At 39.2% G+C, this 19819-nt stretch overlaps 1 protein-coding gene across 3 annotated transcripts in view; it reads right to left on the bottom strand.

Moving 5' to 3' along the window:
- Nucleotides 1-16056, bottom strand: part of FSIP1 (fibrous sheath interacting protein 1) — a 208948-nt gene extending 192892 nt beyond the window's left edge. The window contains exons 1-2 of one of the 3 annotated variants that reach the window (XM_021097959.1): nt 15887-16056; nt 2698-2830 (exon numbers count right to left, since the gene is read on the bottom strand). In XM_021097959.1, the coding sequence (XP_020953618.1) occupies nt 2698-2823 (126 nt within the window). In that variant the 5' untranslated portion in view covers nt 2824-2830; nt 15887-16056. The remainder of the gene's footprint in view (nt 1-2697; nt 2831-15886) is intronic. The other 2 variants (XM_021097949.1, XM_005659760.3) reach the window with 2 other exon arrangements.

Here is a 19819-nt window from a genome sequence, read left to right as displayed (position 1 = left end):
AGAGAAATAAAAACCTATTTTCCCCCTCAAAAAAATTCAGTATGCAAATGTTCACAGCAGCTTTATTCATAATCAACAAAACCTGCAAAAAACTCAAACGTTCCTCAACTAGGGAATGAATAAGTAAACTGTGGTTTACCCACATAATGGAACATTACTATAAAAAACAGTCAACTATTATTATACGCAAGGACATGAATGAGTTTCAACTACCAACAGACAAAAGCCAAACTGAAAAGCAACATATTTTTAAATTCCATTCCTATAATCTTCTGGAAAAGAAAAAACTATAGGGACAGAGAACAGATCAGGAATTTCCAAAGACAAAGAGAGATTGTTTAGGATGGGGTAACATAAGGGAATTTTTGAGAGGTGATGACAGAATTGTTCTATTATCTTGATTGTGACAGTATCACTCTACACATCTGCCAAACTCAGGACTATACACCACAAAAGAGTGAATTTTGCAGTACGTAAAATTTTTTAATTAGAAGCAAAGAAGTTGGAGTTCCCGTTGCGGCACAGCGGAGACAAATCTGACTAGGAAACATGAGGTTGCAGGTTCAATCTCTAGCATTGCTCAGTGGGTTAAGGATCTGGCATTGCCATGAGCTGTGGTGTAGGTCGCAGACACGGCTTGGATTCCGCATTGCTGTGGCTCTGGCAACAGCTCCAATTAGACCCCTGGCCTGGGAACCTCCATATGCCGTGGGTGCGGCCCTAAAAAAATTTTTTTTAAAAATAAAAAGGAAGCAAAGAAGTCAATGAGATACCATGTTAATAGATGGGAAGATTTCATATCATAAAGTTAGAAACTCTCTCCAAATTAATCTATAAATTTAAAGCAATTGCAACCAAAACCACAACAGTTTTCACAGGATGTGAAAAACTGTTCTAAAATACAAAAAGAAATGGATAAGGCAGTCCTAGAAAAGAATATGATGGGAAGAGCCACCTTATCACATCAAGAGATATTACAATGTTACAAGAATTAATACACGGTATAGTAATGATGCAGGCTTAGATGAAATAGAAGAGAGAGCTAAGCTAGAAACTTTATTTTACAAAGCCCCTCACAGGTAAGGTTTTGGATGCATATTAGTTTCATCTAATTAGATACATCTGCACAAAATTTATACCACATAAGTGAGGTAGAAGCCAGCTTCCTAAACCTCTGATAGGAAACTGGCAAGAAATATCGAAGGCAGTCAGCTCTACATGTCTAGTCACCAGTTTTGTGGTTCTGAGGGATGTGTAGCACTGTCAGAAGCGGCAGCAACAGCAGCTTTCTGATCTCTAAGTTTCAGCCATGGTGGTGTGACCTGGGAACCAAAAATCCAAGTGAATTCCTCTTCCACAATTTCCTTTCCGTCTGGCTTTCCACTGCTTTTGAGGAACTGAATTTCTTTTATTCAATTCCTTTCTGCTAGAAAGCCTGGAATGCTTTCTATTTCCAGCATTAAATCATGATAGACAAAAACTCAGAGTTTCACAAAGCAGAGTCTGGTGCATAAGTCAAAAAAATAAGTGACTAAGGAGTCATACACTTGCAAAGATTTTTTTCACCGTTAAGTTTCAAAATTTTTGTTTCCTATAACCTTAAAACAAATAACCAAATTCCTGGTTACCAAAGGAGAAATGTGGGGCAGGAGGGATAAATTAGGGGGTTGGGATTGACATACAAATACTACTATATATAAAATACATAGGTAACAAGGACCTACTGAATAGCACAGAGTAATCTACTCAATAAGTATAATACCCTATATGGGAAAAGAATCTGAAAAGGACGGACGTGTGTGTGTGTGTGTGTGTGTGTGTGTGTGTGTGTGTGTGTGTGTAACTGATTTACTTTGCTGTACACCTGAAATTAACACAACTTATTCTAAGTCAACTACACTCTAATAAAATTTATTTTTTTAAAAATTTGTACCATATCACAGAGGGGGAAAAAATGATTCTTTAAAAATCATCAAGTTTAGATATTTTAAGAAAAGAAAAAAAGACTATTAAGGAAAAGAAAGAGAGTCACAGCCAGGTAATTAATGTACCTACTAAACATACACTGTGTGGTCTTTACTAAACTCTATTTTTTTTTCTTTTGTCTTTTTAGGGCCCCACCCACAGCACATGGAGGTTCCCAGGCTAGAGGCTGAATTGGAGCTGTAGCCACTGGCCTACGCCACAGCCACAGCAACACCAGATCCAAGCCACGTATGTGACCTACACCACAGTTCACAGCAACACCAGATCCTTAACCCACTGAGCGAGGCCAGGGATCGAATCTGTGTCCTCATTAATACTAGTCAGATTTGTTTCCACTGAGCCACAATGGGAACTCCTACCTAAACTCTACTTTTAAAATTACTCAGTCTTTTTCATAGTAAGAGTCAATGGTGCCACAGAAAATATTGGAATATAAAGCTGTCTTACAAAAGAAAAAAGAAAAATAACAAATAAGCATTAAAATATAAGTGTGAACAAATAAACCATACTCCCTCCAAAAAAGAGAAGGTAAAGAAGGAAACAGTATTTTCATATTAAATCATCTAAAATAAAATCCATGAAATCTGTGAGTGCTCCCAGAACACATGCCCTAAAGGGGAACCTTGAAATGGGATGTTAACAACAGCCTTGGTTTATCAATTGCTAAAGGTTGGGAGGAGTCTTTTAAATTATTTCTAAACAGCCAAGTACCTTGAAGGACGCTGGTTCTGGTGAAAGCACTTCCAAAGAAGCATTTGAACCTCTGCTCCCAGGACGTGTTCTTGAATTTGAGGCTGGTTTTGAAATTCTATCTAAGTTTCCCCTTATGATATCCATTGATCTCCTGAAGCAAACAAAATGTTAAGCAAGTTATGACTTGTATGTTTAAATGTTTCATTGGTTGTTAACATGCAGTTAACTCAGAGCCTTTGTTATAAGGATTATGTATCTCCCAAAGCCACAGTACCCTAATTTCTTCAAAAGACATCTGTGTCCATGGATCATTACATCTTACATCACTATAGGTGAAAAAAACATGCTGCCCACGATGTCAGATTCTGAAAGTAGCTTAAAAAAAAAATCAGAAATGAATGTCACTTCAATGTCACTCCTATGCCTCCAAGAATAACATTTATTGTGTTCTTGACCTCAGATGACACTTGTGGAACACCACACCCCTGAGTCAAAACTCATGCTTCACTGTAATAGTCTGCTAAGGCCTCTACTTTCCTCAGGTTTTGCCTTCTTTTTTCTAGCTCAGTAGTCACCCTGGGCTTCCCTCTTGGCTCTGATTCTTCCTCTCCTCCTTGGGACCACATTTTCATGGAGCACTTATCTCCAGTGATTGCCCTTCCTCTATCAATCCACCCCCTTCTAAAATGTATGATTCTACTTCTACCCTGAAACAACAGAAAACTGAGCCTACTCTCCTTACTAGAGGACAGACTTTCATCATTTAGATACACACTGCCAATCTCTTTAACTGTTTTTTACGTGATGCTGTCTACAGCCTCGCACCAGTCTGGCTGCTGTATTCCCAGGACTGTTTCCTGAAGCAGGAAATACTAGGCAGGGTGGTTCAGACTAGTGGGGAAACAGGCATTGCTGGCATATTGATCCTTCCAAACTGTCACCCTTGATCAGTACTGTTCCAGACATGTTCAGTAATGTTGGACATAACATGCAGGCTGAGTAACATGGAAGAAACAGAGAGGCTTTCAGAATTTGCCTTCTCAATACTTAGCTTTAGACATGAATGGATTTCTTCCAACAAACTTTTTCCTAAATTCCTATCAATTACGAATTAAACCATTTATCTCACAACAGAAGAAAGACAACTGTCTTTGGCCCAGCAAGTGTGACAATGTTCTTTTCCTACCCAACAAAATGACGCATCTTTCTTTCTCTTTTTGAACAGCAGAGGCAGAGTCCAAGGAGGTTTTGGACACAGGAGGAAGCCCAAACATGAACAACCCGCTGCTCCTCCAAGGCACAAAGAGGGATAATATGATTTAGCCTCCAACCATTCAGTGTGCCAAAGCTGAGGCTTAAAGGACCAGCAGGTCAACTCTTTCTGTCTCAGCAAACGAAAAAGGCATTGATCTCAACATTATTCAAACTCTGGAAAAAGGATTCTGGGGCTCACTCAGGAAGGCACTGACATTATTATTGTGGAATGACGGATCACCCTGGCCCTTCACATCACAATCAAAAAGCATAAGTCCCTGAAAGGCCAAATGTCTTGTAATGCCCTAAGCAACCTGTCAAGGGAGACTTATTGCAGCTTACAGAGGGAGCAGTGAGATGGAAGTGTGTGCACAGCCAGTACAATACATGTCAGTAAAGGGAGATGCCAGGAAACCACCAATGGCATGTGTCAGCTAAAAGGCTCCAGGAATTTTTGATCTGCTGTATAATTAAGTCTGTTCTAGTGTATTTTCTCCTGGAAATAATAAACTATACGAAATATAGTTCCCAAAATGAATAAGTATGTAACCAACAATCTTCTGAATTTGACCATGTAGAAAAAAGAATGGGTAAAGGGCAATGAATTAGTAATGTATAGATGTATTCGAGTGTCTGAGAAGAAATCTTAACAGCCACATAGAAATTCCACAAGAAAAATAAATCATAGTACAAGAAAGCAAACAATCAAATGATAATACTTATAATTATACAAGCACTGAATATTGACTTAACACAATGTGCCTAAATTATATTGAGTGCATGTGGGAAGGAGTATGTAAACAGAAGGGTATTATACAAAAATCTAATCTGTCATGATAAGAAATCAAAGATAATGTTCAAAAATTGATAAAGCCAAAAATAGTTATATAATAGACATGACTAGAGATTGCTTCTTTTTTTTCCATGGTAAATGTTACAGTATAGTTGACACATTTTACCATATGACATTAATAAAAGTAAAAAATTTGAATAATAAACAAATGTAAAATATGAAACATCCAAGGGAATAGAAGGAAACATAAGGATAATTTACATAACAATGACTTACTCAGCAGGACATCAAGAACATAAATTATGGAGATTAAACAACATGCTACTAAAAACCAATGTGTCAATGAAGAAATCAAAAGGGAAATTAGGGACAGGAGTAAGATGGTGGAATAGAAGGACTAGAGCTCACCTTCTCTCATAAAAACAGCAAAATTACAAGCAAATGCTGAACAACCTTCAACCAAATGGACTGGAAACTTTCAAAAGATACCCTACTCTGGAAGACAAAGAGGAGGCCACATAAGGATGTTAGGAAGGGTGATTACACAAATAAGCAACCCCATATCTGCTGGGTGGGCAGCCCACAGACTGAAAGTAACTGTTTCACAGAGACTCACCTACAGGAGTGAGAGTTCTGAGATTTACATGAGGTCCCCATGCCTAGGGATCTGGCATTGGGAGAAAGAGCACCTGGAGCATCTGGCATTTAAGGCCAGTGGGGCTTGTGCATAGGAACTCCATGGGACTGGGGGAAACAGAGAGCCCATTCTTGAAAGGTACACACAGGCTTTCATGTGCCCAGGGTCCCAGGGCAAAGCAGAGACTCCATAGGAATCTGGGTCACTCCTAACTGCAGTTCTTGGAGGATGTCCTGGGAAAACAGAGGGTGACTGTGGCTCATTGTAGGGGAAGGACACTGCAGGCAAAGCTCTCGGGAATATTTATCAGCGTGTGTTCCTCTAGAGGTGGCCATTTTGGGAAAATCTGGCCCCACCCATCAGCACTGAGAAGCCCCATGCTAAACAACAATCCAGGTGGGATCACAGCCCCGCCCATTAGTAAACAGTCTACCTAACAACTCCCCAGGCACACAGCCACCTCTAATCTCACCCAGAGACAAAGCCCTACACACCAGAGGGATAGGAATCAGCCCCACATACCAGTGGGCAGGCACTAGCACCTCCCACCAAGAAGCCTATATCAAACTCCCTTACCAACTTCAGCTACAAGGGAAGCGGACATCAGAAGCAAGGGAGGCTCCAACTCCATTGCCTGCAAAAAGGAGACCACACCAAAATCCTATAAAATGAAAAGGCACAAAACTATAACACAGATAAGGGAACAAGAAAAAACTGCAGAAAAATAACTGAGTGATTAGGACACTCACAGTATCCAGGAAAAAGATTTTAGACAGTTGATGCTGAAGATGATGCAAGATATTGAAAAGAAACTGGAGGCAAAGATTGATAATTTACAGCAAACATTGAGAAAAGAAATACAAGACTTAAAACTTAAGTAAAATACAGTAACTGAAATAAAAAATTCATTAGAAGCAACCAACGGCAGAATACAGGAGGCAGAAGAACAAATAAGCGAGGTGGAGGACAGATTAGTGGAAATTATGGATGTGGAACAGAAAAGAGAAAAAAGATTGAAAAGAAATGAAGAGAGTTTCAGAAAATACTGGGACAACGTTAAACACACCAACATCCGTATTATAGGGGTGCCAGAAGGAGAAGAGAGAGAGAAGGGGACAGAAAAAATATTTGAAGAGATAATAGCCAAAAACGTCCCTAGCATGGGAAAGGAATCACTCACTCAAATCCAGGAAGCACAATGAGTACCATATAAAATAAACCCAAGAAGGAATACACCGAGACACATATTAATCAAACTGACCAAAATTAAAGACAAAGAGAAAATACTGAAAGCATCTAGGGAAAAGAAACAAGTAACATACAAGGGAAACCCAATAAGGTTATCAGTAGATTTTTCAGCAGAAACTCTGTAGGCCAGAAGGGAGTGGCACGATGTACTTAACATGATGAAAAGAAAAAACCTCCAACCAAGATTACTTTACAAAGCAAGGCTCTCATTCAGATTTGAAGGAGAAATCAAAAGCATCACAAATAAGCAAAAGCTAAGAGAATTCAGCAACACTAAACCAGCTTTATAATAAATGTCAAAAAACTTCTCTAGGCAGAAAAGAAAAGATAGCAACAGGAAACAAAAATACCACAAATGACAAGGCTCACCAGTAAATGTATATATACAGTAAAGATATGAAATCATTCATGCACAATTATGTCACCAAAATTAGAAATCATGAGAAGAGGTGGGTACAAATGCAGGACACTGGAGATGCACTTGCAATTAAGAGACCAACAACTGAAAACAATCTCGTGTATATATACACATATAGACTCTTATATCAAAACTTAAGAATAACTGCAAACCAAAAATCTACAATTTATACACAAACAAATAAGAAAAATCAATGTAAATACAACACTAAAGGTACTCATCAAACCAGGAGAGGAGAGAACAAGAGAAGAAAAAAGAGCAACGCAAACAAATCCAAAACAACTAATAAAATGGCAATGAGAACATACATATCAATAATTACCTTAAATGTTAATGGACTAAACGCCCCAACCAAAAGACAAAGACTGGCTGAAATGGATACAAACAAGATCCATATATATGCTGTCTTCAAGAGACCCACTTCACTTCTAGGGACACATACAAATTGAAAGTGAGAGGATGGAAGAAAATATTCCATGCAAACGGGAATCAAAAGAAAGCTGGAGTAGCAATACTCATAACAGACAATATAGACTTTAAAATGAAGAATATCTTAAGGGACAAGGAAGGTCATTACATAATGATCAAAGGATCAATCCAAGAAGAAGATATAACAATTTTAAATATCTACGCACCCAACATAGGTCCACCACAATATATAAGGCAACTGCTAACAACCTTAACAGGACAAATCGACAATAACACAATCATAGTGGGGTCTTTAACAACCCACTTGCAGCAACGGACAGATCATCCGGACAGAACATCAATAAGGAAACACAGGTCCTGAATGAAGCATTACACCAGTTGTACTTAATAGATATTTCTAGGACATTCCATCCAAAAGCAACACAATACACATCCTTCTCAAGTGCACAGGGAACATTCTCTACGACTGACCACATCCTGGGCTACAAATCCAACCTTGGTAACTTTAAGAAAACTGAAATCATATCAAGCATCTTTTCCAACCACAACACTATACAACTGGAAAGCAACAACAAGAAAAAAACTGCAAAAAAACACAAACACGTGGAGACTCAACAACATGCTACTAAACAACCAATGGATCCCTGAAGAAGTCAAAGAGGAAATTTAAAAATACCTAGAAGCAAATGACAACAAAAATACGACTCTCCAAAACCTATGGGATGCAGCAAAAGCCATTCTAAGAGGAAAGTTTACAGCAATACAAGCCCACCTCAGGAAACAAGAAAAAGCTCAAATCTCAACCTAACTTTACATCTAAAGCAGCTCGAGAGAGAAGAACAGACAAGACCTAAAGTTAGTAGAAGGAAAGAAATCACAAAGATCAGAGCAGAAATCAATGAAATAGAAATGAAGGAGATCATAGAAAAGATCAATGAAACAAAAAGCTGGTTCTTTGAAAAGATCAACAAAACTGATAAACCCTCAGCCAGACTTACCAAGAAAAAAAGAGAGAGGACTCAAATCAATAAAATTAGAAATGAAAAAGGAGAAGTAACAATGGACATCACAGAAATACAAAGGATCATAAGAGACTCCTACATGCAACTACATGCCAATAAAATGGAAAACCTAGAAGAAAGGGACAAATTCTTAGAAAAGCACAATCTTCCAAGACTAAACCAAGATGAAATAGAAAAGATGAACCAACCAATCACAAGTACTGAAATTGAAACTGTGATTTAAAAACTTCCAACAAACCAAAGTCCAGGACCAGATGGCTTCACAGGTGAATTCTACCAAACTTTTAGAGAAGAGCTAACACCTATCCTTATGAAACTATTCCAAAAAATTGCAGAGGAAGGGAAACTCCCAAACTCATTCTGTGGAGCCACCATCACCCTGAGAGCAAAACCAGACAAAGATACCACAAAAAAAAGAAAACTACAGGCCAATCTCACTGATGAACATAGATGCAAAAATCCTCAGCAAAATACTAGCAAACCACTTCCAACAATATATTAAAAGGACTGTACATCATGATCAAGTGGGATTCATCCCAGGGATGCAAGGGTTCTTCAATATCCACAAATCCATCAGTGTGATATACCACATTAACAAACTGAAGAATAAAAAACATATGTTCCTCTCAACAGACGCAGAAAAAGCCTTTGACAAAATCCAACACCCATTTCTGATAAAAACCCTTCAGAAAGTGGGCATAGAGGGAACCTACCTCAACATAATAAAGGCCATAGATGACACATCCAGAGCTAACATAATTCTCAATAGGGAAAAGCTGAAAGAATTCCTGCTGAGATCAGGAACAAGACAAGGATTTCCACTCTCGCCACTACTCTTCAACAGAGTTTTGGAAGTCCTAGCCATGACAATCAGAGAAGAAAAAGAAATAAAAGGAATCCAAATTGGAAAGGAAGAAGAAAAACTATCCCTATTTGCAGATGACATGATATTATACCTAGAGAATCCTAAAGACTCTACCAGAAAACTGTTAGAGCTCATCCATGAATTTGGCAAAGTCACAGGATACAAGATTAATATACAGAAATCGATTGCATTTCTACATACTAACAATAAAAGATCAAAAAGAGAAACTAGGGAAATGAGCCCACTTACCATCACATCAAAAAGAATAAAATACCCAGGAGTAAACCCACCTAAAGAGACAAAAGACCTGTATTCTGAAAACTATAAGACACTGATGAAAGAAATCAAAGATGACACAAATAGGTGGAAAGACACACCATGCTCTTGGATTGCAAGAGTCAATATTATCAAAATGACTATAGTACCCAAGGAAATCTACAGATTCAATGCAATCCCTATCAAATTACCAAGGACCTTTTTCACAAAATTAGAACAAAATATTTTAAAGTTTGTTTGAAAGCACAAAAGATCCAGAAGAGCCAAAGCAATCCTGAGAAAGAAAAATGGAGCTGGAGGAATCAGACACCCAGACTTCAGACTATATTACAAAGCAACAGTCATCAAGATGGTATGGTACTGGCACAAAGACAGAAATATAGACAAGTGGAACAGGATAGAAAGCCCAGAATTAAACCCACATACCTATAGTCAACTAATCTATGACAAAGGAGGCAAGAATATACAATGGAGAAAAGACAGCCCCTTCAATAAGTGGTCCTGGGAAAACTGGACAGCCACATATAAAAGAATGAAATTAGAACACTCCCTGACACCATACACAAAAATAAACTCAAAATGGATTAAAGACCTGCACATAAGACCAGAGACTATAAAACCCTTAGAGGAAAACATAGGCCAAACCCCCTCTGACATAAATGACAGAAACATCTTCTCAGAACCACCTCTTAGAGTAATGACAATAAAAACAAAAATAAACAAATGGGACCTAATTAAACTTCAAAGTTTCTGCACAGCAAAGGAAACCCTAAACAAAACGAAAAGACAACCCACAGAATGGGAGAAAATCCTTGCAAGTGAATCAACTGACAAGGGATTCATCTCCAAAATTTATAAACACCTTCTACAGCTCCATACCAAAAAAACAAACAATCCCATCCAAAAATGGGCATAAGAGCTAAACAGACAGTTCTCCAAAGAAGACATACAGATGGCCAAAAAACACATGAAAAGATGTTCAACATCACTCATTATTAGAGAAACGCAGATCAAAACACAATGAGGTACCACTTTGTACCATAGCCAGAATGGCCATCATCAAAAAGTCTACAGACAATACTGGAGAGGGTGTGGCGAAAAGGGAACCCTATTACACTGTTGGTGGGAATGTAAAATGGTGCAACCACTGTGGAAAACAGGATGGAGATTCCCCAGAAAACTAAAAATAGCACTATCATTTAATCTAGCAATCTCACTCCTGTGCATCTACCCAGAGAAAACCATGACTCAAAAAGAAACATGTACTCCCATGTTCATTGCAGCACTATATACAATAGCCATGACACGGAAACAACCTAAATGTCCATTGACAGAGAAGTGGATAAAGAAGATGTGGTACATATACACAGTGGAATATTACTCAGCCACTAAAAGGAAAGCAATAATGGCATTTGCAGCCACATGGATGGACCTAGAAATTATTATGCTAAGTGAAGTTAGCCAGACAGTGAGACACCAACATCATACGCTATCACTTATATGTGGAATCTGAAAAAAGGACACAATGAACTTCTTTGCAGGACAGATACTGACTCACAGACTTTGAAAAACTTACGGTTTTCAAATGAGACAGGCTAGGAGGCGGCCTGGGCTTTGGGATGGAAATGCTATAAAATTGGGTTGTGATGGCTGTTGTACAACTATAAATGTAATAAAATTCATTGAGTAATTTTAAAGGTGTGGAAATTAAAAAATACCTCAAGATAAATGACAATGAAAACACATTCAAAATCTATGGGATGCCACAAAATAGTTCTAAGAGGGAAGTCCATAGTGATACAGACCTTCCTCAAAAAAGAAGAAAAATCTCAAATCAAAATCTTAACCTACCACCTGAAAGAATTAGAAAAAGAAAAACAAGCCAAACCTAAAGTCAGCAGAAGGAAGGAAACCATAAAGATCAGAGGGGAAATCAATAAAATAGAGATTTAAAAAACAATACAGGAGTTCCCGTCGTGGCGCAGTGGTTAACGAATCCAACTAGGAACCATGAGGTTGCGGGTTCGGTCCCTGCCCTTGCTCAGCGGGTTAACGATCTGGCGTTGCCGTGAGCTGTGGTGTAGGCTGCAGACACGGCTCGGATCCAGCGTTGCTGTGGCTCTGGTGTAGGCCAGTGGCTACAGCTCCGATTCGACCCCTAGCCTGGGAACCTCCATATGCCATGGGAGCAGCCCAAAGAAATAGCAAAAAGACAAAAAAAAAAAAAGAATCCAGCATTGCTGTGAGCTGTGGTGTAGGTCGCAGATGTGGCCCGGATCCCACGTTGCTATGGGGTAGGCCCACAGCCATAGCTCCAATTGAACCCCTAGCCTGGGAACTTCCACATGTCGCAGACGCAGCCCTAAAAAAAAAAAAAAAAAAAAAAAAAAAAAAAAACAATAGAAAAAAAATTAAAAAAAATAAAAAAATAAAAAAAAAAAAGGAGTTCCCGTCGTGGCACAGTGGTTAACGAATCCGACTAGGAACCATGAGGTTGCGGGTTCGGTCCCTGCCCTTGCTCAGTGGGTTAACGATCCAGCGTTGCCGTGAGCTATGGTGTAGGTTGCAGACGCGGCTCGGATCCAGCATTGCTGTGGCTCTGTTGTAGGCTGGTGGCTACAGCTCCGATTCGACCCCTAGCCTGGGAACCTCCATATGCCGCAGGAGCAGCCCAAGAAATAGCAAAAAGACCAAAAAAAAAATAAAAAAATAAAATAAATAAAATAAAAAACAATAGAAAGAAATTAATAAAACCAAGAGCTCATTCTTTGAAAGGGTAAACAAAATTGACAAACTTCTGGTCAGACTCACCAAGAATAAGATAGAGAGAACCCAAATAAAATAAATGAAAAAGGAGAAATCTCAATGGATTCTGCAGAAAAATAAATAAATAAATAAATACTATAAATAATTATGTGCCAACAAATTTGACAACCTGGAAGAAATGGACAGATTTCTAGAGACATACAGCCCACCAAAACTGAATCAAGAAGAAACAGGTCATTTGAACAGAACAATCATGAGAAATGAAATTGAATACATAATAAAAACACTCCCTACAAACAAAAGTCCAGGACTAGATGGCTTCACAAGTGAAGCCATCCAAACATACAAAGAAGAACTTATACCCATCCTTCTTAAACTTTTCCAAATGTCTTAAACACTCCTAAAGACATTCTGTAAAGCCACCATCACCCTAATACCAAAACCAGACAAAGACACTATCAAAAGAGAAAATATTTTCTTTGATGAATATAGACACAAAAATTCTCAACGAAATTTTAGCCAACGAAATCCAACAACACATAAAAAAGATCATACACCACGACCAAGTGGGATTCATCCCAAGTTCACAAGGACGGTTCAACATATGCAAATCAATCAATGCCATACACATCAACAAAAGAAAAGTAAAAAAACCATATGATCACCTCAAGTAGATGCAGAAAAAGTATTTCACAAAATCCAACGTCGATTCATGATAAAAACTCTTACCAAAGTGGGTATGGAGGGAACATATCTTAACATAATTAAACCCATTTATGACAAACCCACAGCAAATGTAATACTAATACTCAATGGTGAAGAGCTGAAAGCCTTCCCACTAAAATCTGGAACAAGACAAGGATGCCCACTCTCACCACTTTTATTCAACATAGTACTGGAAGCCCTAGCCACAGCAATCAGACAAACAGAAGAAATAAAAGGTATCCAAATTGGAAGAAAAGAGGTATAACTGTCACTCTATGAGATGACATGATACTATATAGAGAAAACCCTACAGAGTCTGCACAAAAACTGCTCAAACTGATCAACAAATTCAGCAAAGTAGAAGGATACAAGATGAACATTTAGAAATCAATGGCCATTTCTGCATACTAATAATGAAATATTAGAAAAGGAACATAAAAAATACCTTTTAAAATCGCACCCAAAAAAAAGTAAATACCTAAGAATAAATCTGACCAAGGAGGTGAAAGACTTATATGTTGAGAACTATAAAACGCTAATCAAGGAACTTAAAGAGGATTCAAAGAGATGGAAAGATATCCCATGCCCCTGGATTGGAAGAATTTATATTGTAAAAATGGCCATACTACCCAAAGCAATGTACAGATGCAATGCAATCCCTATCAAATTACCCATGACATTTTTCACAGAACTAGAACAAACAGTCCAAAAATTTATATGGAACCATAAAAGACCCAGAATTGCCAAAGCAATCCTGAGGAACAAAAAGCAAGCAGGAGGCATAACTCTCCCAGACTTCAGACATTACAAAGCTACAGTAATTAAGACAGTGTGGTACTGAGGCTGAAATTAATTCAGCTAGGTAGTGTAGGAACATTGGCTTCGATATGTTCTTTGATATGGTCATTAATTAACACCTGTAACTTAAGGGTTCCTGGGAATAACACCCCCACTGGCCTTGTTTACTACAGGGAGTATATCTGTTTTACATCCAAATGGATGTTAATCTCAAACCCACTTCTCAACTAATAAAAAAAGAAGGAGAGAATGGCAACACCCAGCGACTCCTAGTCTCGGGAAGAGAGGAACAAAGAAACCTTAAAACTTATTGGGCATATCCACCTCTAAGACCCCTATTGGACAAGGACTGATATAGGTTAACTGGGCAAGGCCAATGGCAAAAAAGAACTGCTATCTGGGCCCCTCGTTGGCACTCCTGTCTTTAAGAAATAATATGAGAAAAGGAATGTGTATATATATATATATGTATGACTAGGTCATTTAGCTATACAGCAGAAACTGACAGAACATTGTAAATCAACTATATTTAAAAAAAATTTTTTTTACCCCACAATGAGATACTGCTAACATTCAAATGGTGAAAATTATAAAAAAAAAAAAACTAACAATACCTAGTGCTGACAAAGTCAGAGCAACTGGAACTTTCATATATTGCCAATGAGAATGCAAAATTGGACAGCTGTGTGGCAAAACTGCTCGGTACTTTCTTACAAAATTAAACATACGGTTACCATATGACTCCACAACCTCACTCCTGGATATTTACCCAAGAAATTTAACATTCACACAAAAACCTTTACATAAATGTTTACAGCAGCTTCATTAATAATTGACAAAAACTAGGAAAAATACACATGTTCCTCAAGTAGAGAATGGATAAGCAAGTGCGGTATATCTAGACAATAGAACACCAATCAGCAACATAAGGGAATTAACTACTGATACAAAACATGGACAAATCTCAACTGCATAAGGCTAAGTTGAAAGAAGACAGATTCAAAAGGCTGCACCCTATTTGCTTCCAATTAAATGACATTCTGGAATAGACAAAACTATAGGGATGGAAAAATTGATGACTGTTACCAGGGCTGGGGATAGGGAGGGCTTAACTACAAATTCAGTACCAGAGGATTTCACCGGAAATGATGAAACTGTTTTGTATCTTGATCTGACCGGTGATGGTTTGTCAAAACTCACAGAACTGCAATATTAAATGGGTAAATTTTACTGTGTGTAAAAAATACCTCAATTTTAAGTTAACCTGGTACAAATCTCTGCTTAGTTGTGTTTCAGGAGATAGAACTGCAACTCAAAAGAACACGTTTCAAATTCTGGGAGTCTGCCAAACCGTCCTCCAAAGAAGGTTGTACCCAATTGCATTACTACCAACAGGGTATGCTGACATGAAAATGCCCGTTTCCCCACTCGGGGCCAATCTGGTTTTGTCAAAGCCTTTCATCTTTGTCAATCTGATAAATCGCAAAAGGTATCTGTGTGTCAGATTTAATTTCTTTAATCACGAGAGAAGCTGAGTCTCTAGTCAAATGTTGTTGTTGTTGTTTCTGTTAAATGCCCATTTGCACCCTTTGCCATTTATGGTGTATTTTAAACGGTAATTAAGGTTTAATGTAAGTTCTAGATCTTAGCGATTCGAAGGACAGTGAGAGTTCTTGATACCAAGTCCTAAAGTCAGGAAAGTTTGCCACCGGGTCCAGGAAATCCTGGCGACACGCAGCCTTCAAGAAGACAGAAGCCTCTCAAGTGTCGGACCTGCTGCCCCCTCCTAACCCGGTCATCTCCAGCTGTCGGCCACTAAAGACTCCGCCCGGGCGACCGAACCCGCCCCCTGCTGAGCCCGCCCCCTCATTGGCCCTGCCACCTCTCCTCAACAGCCAGTCTCCGGGCCCAGCAGCCTGACACAACTCCGCCCCACCCTCTCATTGGCTTGTCGTGCGGCGATGGAGCTTGGCTCCTAACTTGTGCGGTTACTCACCTTCCAGGTGGAAACTTGGGGGCTGGTGTCCAGTCGTCAGAGCATTGACACCCTCAGCATCACCCACTGTCCCCCAGAGAAGAGGAATCTTTCCCGCCACCGCACGGTAGCTTCTCTAAAAATGGAAGGAGCTGCGGGTCCTACACCCTCCTGCCCCAAGGAACGCTGTTGCCCTGGCAACGACGCTGCCAGTCTCGCGATAGGGGAAAAGGGCCGAACCATTCCGAAACGAGTCGTGGGGGGGCCATGGGTGGCAAGGGACACTGATGGAGCCCTGAGACCTGGGCAATCCTGCTATCTCCTCCGTCTTCCCGGCGGACGGTGGGCGTGTGGAATGGTCTGTTCATATTTAGAGTAAATTTGGAACGTGGATGTCTGGATTCTTGCACGGCTCTGTCCCTCGCTGTTAACAAGAGGGCCTGGAGGTCCACTAATCCTCTCTGAGCTGTTTCTTCCTCCGTAAAACGGAGTGATAAAATTGCTTCCTCACAACCTTGTTGTGTAGCGCAGAAACATAATGATATGTGGAATTTTTGGTAAATGTCGAATGCCATGTAAACAAAAAATAATACTTTTGCACAATTGGGCTACAGTCCAAAAGGGTAATAACTGTTATTTGCACTTTCTTTCGTAGTTTCTATTATTTTCAGGGCATGAAGACTGTTTCCCTGGGTCCCCGAACCGATTTTCTTCATCCCCAGCAGCATCAAGTGTCTGCTGCTTCCAGTTTGAACAGCATTTTACAGTTCACAATGCATTTTCACGTATGCGGACCCTTTAGCCTCATTGCTTTAGGTAGGTAAGATGTGTATTCTTTAAGTGTTTTTCAGTAGAACAAATGAACAGAGGTTAAGTGAGTTGCTCAAAGAACCACGGCTACAGTTTAGGGCAAAGGTAGGCGTGAAAGCCTGGCTGTAAATATTACCCATACACTACTAAACGCTGCATTTCTGTCTCCAACTCTGAAATTCAAGCTCTTTAATCTGACGACCTGACATCTCCACTTCGGTATAAGAAGCACCTCAAACTAAAGAGTGAAAAAGCTTCTCCACAGTCCCCCCTTTACCACCTTCTTATCCATCTCAGTAAATGGTAACTGCCAGTCTCAGAACCAAAAATTCCTTAATTTGAATTTTGAAATCATCCTTAATTCCTCTTCCTCTCACACTTTACAATCAATGTATTATAAATCCTATCAGCTCTACATTTAAAACATACCCAGGAGTTCCCTTCGGGGCTCAGTGGAAGCAAATCTGAGTAGCATCCATGAGGACACAGGTTCGATCCCTAGCCTTGCTCAGTGGGTTAAGGATCAAGCTTTGCTGTGAGCTGTGGGGTAGGTTGCAGATGCAGCTCAGATCTGGTGTTGTTTTGGCTGTGGTGTAAGCTGGCAGCTACAGCTCCAATTTGACCCCTATCCTGGGAACTTCCATATGCTGCTGGGTGTAGCCGGAAAAAGACAAGCAAACAAACATATCCAGAAGATAAACACCGCTCACCACCTTCAGAGCTTCCATTAAAGTCCACACTGCCATCATCTCTTGCCTAGATTTCCTGTTGCCTTCCTTGCCCCTGCTGCTTTCAAAACCTAAATCAAACCATGTCAGTCCCCTGTTCAGGACTCTCCATGGCTCCCCATTTCATGCAGAATCCTTGCTTACACTGCCCACACCTCCTAAATGATGAAGGCCTCAGTTTTTTCCTGGACCTCCAGTTCTACTACCCTCTCCCTGGCAAGTTTTGCTCCAGCCTCATTGTCCTCCTTGTTAGTGTTTCTATGCAGGAATTTCTTCCCAGAATTTCTCAGGAAATTTATATATTTTTCCAAATTAAAAAAGAATCTATCAAAAAATCAGGAAAATTGAAGAAACTATTCTAATTCTCCCATGAGAGTTAAACCTTAGCAATCAACATAGAGATGTAACTGAAGAAATCCACTGATGTCAAGTTGAAAGCAAGCAGGAAATGCTGAGTCTCTGAATCAGAAATTGAGATCAACTTTCCTGGAACCAGGGCAGGAGCACCTACGAGAGAGGTGATCACTATCTGACCAGTTAATAATCTTGCTTGGAGCTGGTGCCTTGTTTTAAGTATGTATTCCTGGCCCAGTCTGCTGCGAATAGTGAGTCATTCTTAGAAGTAAAATAAATATTAATGTTGATACTCATTGCATACTTTGCACAAATTCTATGAGTAACATTCCAAGAATGTTATTCAAAATAAGTCTTTAAATTGGTAATTTCCAACACATAATTCTGTGAAGTGCTGTTAGCCTTGCTTAGAGATTTGTATGTTACATTATTCAAATGGTACCAAATAATGTCTTCTGTGTTCTCTAATATTTAAATATTTGCTAAAGTTCTTATAAACTTTATATCTTTATATTTATATAAATTATATTTATATTTATAAATTTACACATATAAATTATGAAGACCTCGTAAATATTTGCTGCTGTTCTTATAAACATTTCTAAATTTAATAGTTCTTATTTTTCAAACAAATGCTTCAGATAGCATGATCAAGAATAAAGAATATGAAAAAGATTGGAAGTATTTTAAGAGCAATTTAAGATCTGGAGAACTCCTGGCAGTTTCTGCATCCCAAAGATTAATACCTGTTGGGAATTGAGAAACTCTACTCCTTGTTGTTTTTCCTCCAATGTGAATAATAACACACACACACACATACACACACTGTCTGGAACACAGTTCCCCAGCATTCCATGCAGCTTATTTCCTCTCTTCTCTCAAGTGTCTGGTTACTCGGGTGCATCTTTCCTGACCACCCTGTATTAAATAATAATTCCCATCTCTGCTCTCCCTACCCTGTTCCCTTGAATCTGCTTTATTTTATTTTATTTTTTGGCTGCATCTATGGCATGTGGAAATTCCCAAGCCAGGGATCAAACCCACGTCACAGCAGCAACCCGAGCCACAGCAGTGAAAATGCCAAACCCTTAACCCACTGAGCCACAAGGGAACTCCTGCTTTATATTTTGTAAAGAGGAGAGATGCCACTGTTTAGATTTTGATGCTCAATAGCTGGCTGTCCTTGGTTAAATCCATAAATTTTGGTGGGTAATAATTTTCTCATTTTAAAAATGAGGTTTATCTAGTTTTGCTGTTCTTAAATGCTATTGCATCAGAATCACCTGATGCAATAGCATTTAAGATTTCAAACAATACTGATCCCAGGAAGATTTGAAATCTGAGGAAGATTTCAAACAATACTGATCCCAGACCTAGATCTAAGATCAAATGAACCTGAAACACTTCTCAAACTTTAATGTGCAGATAAAATCACCTGAAGATCTTGTTAAAAATGCTAATTCTGTGTGAAGTGGAACCCAAGACTCCAGCAGGCTCCCAGGAGATGACAGTGCTTCTGTTCTACAGACCACTCTTTGAGTGGCTAGAGACTAGATGATCTCCAAATACCCAAACAACTCTAATATTCTACAAATAAAGGCCATTCTTTCCATTTTAATTTTTGGCAACAAATGGTGTACCTTAGGAAAACAACACATGGTGTTACCGTTGTGGTGCAGTGGAAACGAATCCCACTGAGAACCACAAGGTTGCAGGTTTGATCCCTGGCCTCGCTCAGTGGGTTAAGGATCTGGCCTTGCCGTGAGCTGTGATGTAGGTCACAGGCATGGCTCAGATCTCGAGTTGCTGTGGCTGTGGCATAGGCTGGCAACTGTAGCTCTGATTAGACCCCTAGCCTGGGAACCTCCATATGCTGCAGGTGCGGCCCTAAAAAAAAAGAAAAAAAGAAAAGAAAAAAAAAGAAAACAACACATTTCAGATTTTCTTGGAGATGCGAGGAGGAAAAAACAACCAAGAAAAACCAGGGCCATAAACAGTGCCCATGATTAACTGGTGTTTTCATTTTTTAAAACTGTTGCTTATACAACATCAGATACATATA

The sequence above is a fragment of the Sus scrofa genome, chromosome 1, assembly GCF_000003025.6.
Source record: "Sus scrofa isolate TJ Tabasco breed Duroc chromosome 1, Sscrofa11.1, whole genome shotgun sequence".
In the NCBI taxonomy this organism is placed as follows: domain Eukaryota; kingdom Metazoa; phylum Chordata; class Mammalia; order Artiodactyla; family Suidae; genus Sus; species Sus scrofa.
Note: the sequence above shows the minus strand (reverse complement) of the source record. Positions and strands in the feature narration are given on the sequence as shown.